This window comes from Canis lupus, chromosome 4 (genome assembly GCF_048164855.1).
Source record: "Canis lupus baileyi chromosome 4, mCanLup2.hap1, whole genome shotgun sequence".
Taxonomy (NCBI): Eukaryota; Metazoa; Chordata; class Mammalia; order Carnivora; family Canidae; genus Canis; species Canis lupus.
Window position 1 is genome coordinate 62,566,190 of NC_132841.1, and position 7,839 is coordinate 62,574,028.

The window sequence follows — 7,839 nt, forward strand, 5'->3', positions numbered from 1 at the left end:
GTATTACAGGGACCACCAACTGGTGTCCCCCCAATGTCAGATTTAGGCTCTAGTAGTGTGACTTGGCTGTCTTAATGTAACCTGCAAAATATTGACACACATTCTCGAGTGTCATTACATAATCCCGATAAACCGTGGAGGTGACTGTGGCAATCCACCTCTGCCCCATCCTCACCCCAAGTCCTTAGAATTCCAACCCTATAATGCCTATTTCTGTAGTTGATATTCCAATTTCTAGAATGTGCTTGTCAAGTACTAGTCTATTTTCACTTCTCCTTATGATGTGCTTTGTTTTTTAGAGATCTAAGATCCATTTTATTTAGATGAAGGAAGATAAAGGGTTCTCCTGGCTCTGGAGATGAGCTTACAAAAGGACAGCTAAGATGATGGTGTTTGTAGGTATGCAGTCGCTCCTGCAAACGGGTTGCTGGACCTTACATCCCTTTATTTTTCGGACTCCACTGAAGTGATTTGTAGTTTACTTTGCTTTCGAGTTGCTATTGTCCTGGCTCACTCTACTTTTCAGCAAATGTATCATATACACTTTAACTTGAAAGCCCAAACACCTTCTTTCACATCACCAACAATTGAGACCATTGGCTTTTTAAAATTTTTTTATTTTTTCACTCATCATTTATTTACAAATACACATTATAACTTTTATATACATTGCACATTTACATGGTAGAAAAGTACAAAACTATATATTTAAATGAATTTATATTTAACTTGCCATGTTTGAAAATATAAAATTGCATCAGAAAAAAGTATTATGAAAAGCAAGAAACTTGAACTGATAAAGCTTTGATATAACTTTTAGTGACACATTGTTTGAAAAAGAACTAATTTAAGAGGTACAGCAGACTAGCTTAAAGGAAACACCTAACAATAGGTTGAATGTATAGCATTCCCTTCCATCAGCCTCCAGATACCCACATCACTCAATTTCTTTGGATTTGTAACATCTCAAAAGTACATTATGAGAATTCTAACATTACTATCACCCTGTCTCTCACAAATCACAAGAGAACTGAACTAGGAGTTTCCTCAAAGGTGTATCCTCTGTACCTTCTATTTGAGTCAGTTATAATGCCTTTTGGTCAGTCAAGATTCCTTGTAAACAAAACCCGAGGGATCATGTATGTACAGAACAGGCAGCAGAGAATCCAATAAATAAACATGACAGAAACTGACATGCAAGTTTGTTAAAGTGGAAAAAGAGTCTAACGACGGTGAGATGGGAGGGAGACAGATGAGTGAGCAAATAGTAAGGAATGGACTTAAATGGTTTACAAGGAAAAAAAAAAGCTTTTACTTTACAAGCAAGAGACCTCACAATAAATAACAACTGCTCTTCCTTTCACGAATAAATTTCTTCAAAAACAAGGTGTACAGTCAACCAGACATTTTATGTATAAATTATAAAACATGACACAGTATAAATAAATGTCTACAAGTCTCAACTATGGGCCTCATCCAGTAGACCTCACAATGACTGCCTCTCCGTGTCCAATGAGTAACAAGGTGGCCTGGGAGAGAGCTCTAGGACAAAAGTCCTTTATGTATAGTTTCCCCCCCAAATAAATAAGCGTACACTTATTTACAAGTATGGACAATATATTTTTTTTTCTTTTTTCTTTCTTTCTTTTTCTTTTTCTTTCTTTTTTTTTTTTTTTTTTTTTTTTGACAAAGGCTATGTCAACACTGAACATTGGTGGAGGGTTTACCACTCTAGAATGGAAGATATAGGAAAGCTGTAGTCCTGGTCTTCATCTTCCTCTTCTTCCTCGGTATCTTCCGAAATGGCTAGATGGGGGAATACAGGGGAGCTGTTGTTTAAATACGGACAACAACAGCGCAGAAGCAGCTCAGTGTATGTTTTCAAAGCCCTCTGATACAGCCATATTACAGCGTTGCATTTTTATGTGACTTGCAGTGAGATGCTTTGTTTTTGGCATCTGCTGTTATGCAATAAGTTTAAAAAAATTTTTGTTTTAAACATAATCTATGAAGTCAAAAACTGCAGAAAGTTCTGAAGAATCAATGGCTCAGGTTTTACGGGCAGATTCCTGAAATTAGATAAAAAGCGCTCTTGTGTTCTAGGTATAACTGCTTTGGGTCCTTAATTCAGAGTTAGTAGAGGCAACTGCGAAAAGCAGCAGCCCATGTGTGATAATATAAAGCTGTCTTTGAAAAAGAAAAAAAAAAAAAAACTTCTGAAGCAGTTAGTTTAGATTCAAGTGTTAATAAAGCAAACGGCAAAGCACATAACTAAAGCAAAATAATTAGGGGCAAATGACTAGGAGTGGGTTTTTAGAGGCAAGCCCGTTGATGATCCTTGGACAAGTCCTAAAGTCAGGAAACATTCCAGGGAGTTTTTCTGTGGACCACTGAATTGCTGGTGAAATTTAGCAGTTACCTAATTTAAGGAGAAATGGGCTTATATTGGAAGGTTTTCGTGCTTTTCATGTCTCCATTCCCTAGGGCTTGCCTGGGAAAGCCTCAAATTGCAGCAAGGTTAAAATTGCACTTACAGTTGCAAGATCCGGAGTGCTTTACTTCCAGCAGCACACCTGAGGAGCAAGCAGCTTCCTTCATGGCACACTCGCTGGCATACGTGGCATTGTCACTGGCACAGACGGGCTCCTCAGACTTACTCTCAGGGCACAGCTCATCACAGAGGGAACACCGGCCTCTGCCAACCTTGAAATCCCACAAACACTTTTTTCCACCGGTGCACTGGATATCTTCACAGGACTTTGCTTCTAGGATATAATATGCCGGTGATAAGTAAACTGATTTCCCCTTTTCCCCATATCTCCCTTTCCTTAGTCCCATCAATAAATATAAATACACAATTTATTACTCACTAATAGGATAGTGGAGATATCATGCAAAAATGCTTGATAATAAAATCGAAACTCACACACATTTCCTGCATATCCTATTGGTACATGAAAATAGTATTTTGGGGGAACGGATTACCACAGGATCCTTGAGTTAAATATGTATTTGATTATTTCCCACAAGTGGAATCTTTTGAAAGCTAAAGCATTCCATCAGTTATTAGAAACTGGTAACAGATTTTAGGAGCTGTTAAGCAATTATTTCTTGCTTCCAGCAAGTCTAGCACCTAAAATATGTGTAAAATCGAGTGAGTTCTAAGTTTCCTAAGACAGAAAATTGTTTCCTGTTTCTTGCTGGCATTTCAACATATATACCAATGCTTCTTGAAGATAACGGTTTCCTTGAGGAATGCTGTATTTACAACAGTTTCCCCAAACTGGACAGTATGTAGGTCTCCCTTTGGGGAAAGGATGCATTAGGAGAGGCTTGGGGTTTATTTACTGATTAACTCCGCAGTTTTAACACTACACCTAGCCGTTCTGATCCTGTTTCCATTTTTCCTTCCTTAATCCAGAATACCTACTGATACACTTTCCCTCATAGGCTAATCCAATCGATCTGCCCAGTAGGCAGGTAGCCTTTCTCAGGTGACAGGCACTGGGGTAAGTCACTCCGTCATTCCCACAGAGATACTGTTCAGAGGAGGTGGGCTCTGGGCACATCCGGTTACATGTCACACAGTAGGCATTATTTGTCTGGTCCACCACACATGTGGAACTGCCTGGACAGAACACATCCCGACAGGTCTCTGAAATAAAGAGGGAAACTGTGTCAAAAACAGGCACTTCCTGGCCCTTAGGCAATGAGCATTTGGTATTGCCAAGGAAATCCGAAAAGGGAAGGACCCAGCTTTTCAAAAACCAGTTTAGGAACCTTGTGGTTTTCAAGAGAAAAATCTATGACTCTAGGTTGACCCCCTCAGTGTTCTGAAGAAGCCTTCGGGATATATATATATATATATATATATATATATATATATATACACACATATATATATATATAAAGGACTACTTTATTTTGCATCATTATCATCATAATTATTAGGCTCTTATAGTGGGGCTGTACCATCCCCCAGAGGTCTTCCAGAAGGTCCACCTCTGGCAGAAAGTGGGAGGAGGGGAGCCAGGTAGGACCTACTTTTACATTTGCCCTGGTACTGGACTTCCAGCTCCGGCTGCTCTTTACATCTGGCCTTGAGGAGTGCACATTCGTTACGGTAGGTTTTCCCGTCCAGCCCGCAGACTGGGCCCTTCCAGGTGATGTTGGAACAGTCTGGGGCACAGACACAGCGGGGTTTGTTCTTCTTGTTCATTCGGCATTTTTTCCCGGGGCCACAGTCCACGTTTTCGCAGGTCTCTACGAGGTGGAAAGGGGCATGGATCAAAACCTGGGCCAGGCAGTCTGCAGGTCAGCCAGGAGGGTGGTGGAGACCTTGTACAGTCGGGTGGCCAGGAGTTCGCACCAGAGGGGGCCGGCTCTCTCCTAGAAGTTGAGGAGGGGGTGGAGGCCGTGGTCTGCACCCTATACCCGAAATCTGCCATCGAGTGGGATTCAGCACCATACTTGGCTACTAAGTCCAGGAAACTTTGGCAACTGTGTTTAGCCGGAAGATGTGTAAACAGGTGAGATTCAACCCGAAAGGCTAACCAGGGCTGGGGGGGAGGGGGTTAGGGTGGGGGAACAAGATAGAGGGAACCCACGGACAGAGCTCGGCGGGGCCCAAACCCCAGCAGGGCAATGGGGAAGGTGAGGATAAGACGCCCTCTACTGAGGGCCTGCACACTGGGGAGGAAGAGTCCTACCTTTGCAGGGGATGCAGTTGGGGGCGCCCCCGTTGAAAATCATCCACTTGAAGAGCGTGTTGTCATTTACATCCTCCTCGGTCCACGAGGTGCTCAGGCGGCCGGTGCTGCAGCACTCTTCCTTGCTCAGTTCTGTTTTATATAGGACCTGGCAGCGGCCGTTCTTTGCTTGGCGGAGCCAGCAATTCCCAGCTGCGAGGAGACAGGGGTGGGAGGTGGGTGAGCGAGAGGCGGGGGTGGGTGGGGGGTGGGGGGGGAGTGAGAGGAGGGAGGCGGCGGGCTCGGGAGGGAAGGAGACCCAGCGGGGATGGGGAGGGAGTGACTGTGGAGGAGTAGAGAGAGACGGCAGAGAAAAGCAGAAAATAAATCGAAGGGAGTGAAGAGGTGGGGAAAGGGGGGGGGGAGGCGGCTGCAGAGGTGGGAGGTGGGTGAGGGGGAAGCGGGGCGCGAGCCAGGAGCCAGAGCGCCCCAGCCCCTATCAATGTCAGTTACCAGTGACCCAGACACAACACGTGCAGCTTGCATTGACTTTTACTAGACTGTTTACTTTTATTCGTCCCATTTCATAACCTGCAGCGACTCGAAGAGCAGATTAAAGAACCTGACAAAAACAGGATGCGACGGATGTTTTTACATGTCGGTTTCACGTAGGCGGCACGGGTATTATTTGTGACAGGGGTTAAGAAAGTAGGAGAACTTGAGAGAGAAGGAGAAAGAGCGAGGAGAGACCCACACCGACACGCACAACAGGAACACATCAAGGAAAAAGAAAAAAAAAAAAAAAAAAAGAGGCACTTGGGAAAAATGAAAGCAAAAAAAAAAAAAAAAAGAAAAAAAAAAAAGCAAAAGCCAGCGGGCCCTGCCCGGAGCTGCCCCGCGCGGCCTCGAGGCGCAGCCCGCCCGGCGGCCCGTTTTGCAATCCGCCAGACCCGGAGGACGCCCGCGGCCACCGCGAGCTTTCGAAATCTCCGAGGGCTGCTTTCGCCGGCGCCCACGTCCGCGGCACCCGGGCAGCGCCTCGCCCCGAAAGGCGGGCAACTCAGCCGCGCGGTGCCGGCGGCGAGGGGGCAGTGCCCGGGGGACAGTTTACAACACGCTCAGGACGCTACCGCCGGGGCCAGGAGGGCTCCGGGTCTGCCTCGAGAACAGTGTAGGGGGGCTGGGGGGGGGGGAGAGGCAAAGGGGGAGCTTCCTGCTCTTTCACGTTCACCTATCTCCTACCTACCGAGGAACCTTTGCAAGTTCATTTTCCCTCCTTCCTCCCCCCTTTTCACGTTCGGATTTTGGTCGGGAAGACTTCTTATGAATCATCTATACAACTTGCACGATAATTGGCCGGCAAGCTGCTATTATTATTATTACTATTGTTAATTATTATTCAAAAAAAATTGGGCCAAAAGACTAATTGGAATACATCTAATTTACAAAGAAGAGACCAAACTTTAGTCATTTGCTCTTTATGCATCTCAGAATTTAGAGAAGTTGTGAGCTCCTCGCTCTTCTACCTAAAGTTAGTCGGAGGAATGAGGCACAGGGGTAAAAAAAAAAAAATGTAAACTACTCAAAACACTCCAGGGGAGAAAAAAAATTTTTTTTTTTTTTTTTTTTTGCGGGGTTTGGAGGGGGGTGGTTGGGGGGTTGGAAGAAGCATCCACTAGGCAGAAAGCTACTCTTCCCTCTAAAATTTTCAGCATCCACATCTCCAAGTTTGGGCAAAGTTGCTGAAACCACGTCCCCCCGGCCACCAAAGACATTTCAGGATCTCCCCCCCCCCCACCCCCCCGCCGCCATCCCCCGGTCATTTCTCAAAGTATCCAAAAGATGTAGGAGGGGAAGAGGGGTAGATGGCAAATGGATCGGCTGAAACCTCCAGGCTACTGATGCTTGTCCCGTTCTCCAGAGCCAACACCGGGGAGATAACATCTCAACTCATTATGTCCAGAACTTGGAGCATCTAACCCTAACTACTGAGCGAGGCTCGGGCTCACTCCCTTTTCCTTTTAAAGGATAACCGCGCTCCAAACTCGGCTGGCGGTCCCAAAGTGTCACAGCCTTCAGTCTCCGCACTCCGCTCCATCCCGGAGTCGCTAAGTTGGTCCAACATCTCCCGAGAGCAGCGGTGCCGAGAGCAGACCCAGCGCCCCCGACAGAAAAGTACGAAGCCCCGGCCGCAGCCGAGCCTCCCCTCGCGGCGCATCCCCCTCGCTTACCCTGGGCGCTGCGGTCCTCCATGAACTGGCACAGCAGCAGCAGCAGGAGGCAGAGCCCGCCGGGCGGGTGCCGGGGACCGACCATCCTGGGGGCAGGCGCGGGGCGAGGAGCGCGGCGGCGCGGGCAGCGGGCGCGGCGGCGGGTGGCTCCGGCGAGCGGCGCGCGTCGCAGAGGCGAGCGGCGGAGGGCGCAGCGATCCCGGCGCAGCCCCGCGCTCGCCGCCGGCCGCCCGCGCGATTCAATGGACGTCAGAAGCCGGGCGCAGCCGCGCTTTAAATCTAGACGGGGGTCTCCGCGGTTTGCGGTGGGCGGTCTCCCAGTGTGTGGGGCAGCGGGAGGGCGGCCGCGAGCTGGGGTGTGCGCGGCTCCTTGGGGGTGGGGAGCTTTTAAAAGTTCAGTGTGAATCAGGTGACATTTCCCACCTTCTGGAAACCCTTCCCAATTATCTGTTGGAGGTGCCCGAAATCAAAGCGGCAGGAGGGGAATCGCCGAGTTCTTATTTGCGTAGGAGGGAGAGGGAGGGGGAAGGCGCAGGGGCGGGGGGGTGGGGGCGACGCTTCGGGGGTGGGGAGCGGGGAAGAACACCCACTTCAAGTCCTGCACGCCGCCGCTCGCAGGCAACGCCGGCGCGCCCGGGGTGGCGGTGCGTGCGTGCGTGAGTGTGAGTGTGAGTGTGAGGAGTGTGAGAGGGGGGCGCGCTGGGGGCGCTGGAGGCGGCGGGCGGCGCCGGGGGGAGCCCGGGAGTTGGTCTCCGCTCCGCCGCTCCGCCGCTCCGCCGCTCCAGGAGGACTTTGCAGACGCCCCGAGAGCCCGGGGCCGCTGGGACCGCCGCCTGCTCGCGGTCGGGGCGGAGCGCGGGGCCCCTGGCCGCCGGGGCGCAGCGGGGGCGCAGCCGGGGCGCAGCGCACGCTCTTAGGCC

At 49.0% G+C, this 7,839-nt stretch overlaps 1 protein-coding gene across 3 annotated transcripts; it reads right to left on the minus strand.

The window, feature by feature from the left end:
* Positions 1–1,607: 1,607 nt before the first annotated feature.
* FST (follistatin) lies at positions 1,608–7,377 on the minus strand. 3 transcript variants are annotated; one of them, XM_072824636.1, is made up of 6 exons: positions 6,920–7,377; positions 4,710–4,901; positions 4,045–4,263; positions 3,431–3,655; positions 2,535–2,765; positions 1,608–1,806 (listed from the first exon to the last, which is right to left on the minus strand). In XM_072824636.1, the coding sequence occupies exons 1-6, from the start codon at positions 7,002–7,004 to the stop codon at positions 1,724–1,726; spliced, it is 1,035 nt and encodes a 344-aa protein (XP_072680737.1). In that variant the 5' UTR covers positions 7,005–7,377; the 3' UTR covers positions 1,608–1,723. The 3 variants fall into 3 exon arrangements, with proteins under 3 accessions (XP_072680737.1, XP_072680735.1, XP_072680736.1); XM_072824634.1 differs by having other exon boundaries at positions 1,625–1,806; positions 2,535–2,762; positions 6,920–7,079; XM_072824635.1 differs by having other exon boundaries at positions 1,635–2,069; positions 6,920–7,079.
* Between the last annotated feature and the right edge of the window lie 462 nt (positions 7,378–7,839).

Coding starts and splice junctions, on each gene's coding strand:
- FST (XM_072824636.1), bottom strand. CDS start 7,004: ATGGTCGGTCCCCGGCACCCGCCCGGCGGGCTCTGCCTCCTGCTGCTG. Junction 4,902..6,919: donor GGAGGACCGCAGCGCCCAGG/GTAAGCGAGGGG, acceptor GTCTCCTCGCAG/CTGGGAATTGCTGGCTCCGC. Junction 2,766..3,430: donor CTATGAGGGAAAGTGTATCA/GTAGGTATTCTG, acceptor ATTATATCCTAG/AAGCAAAGTCCTGTGAAGAT.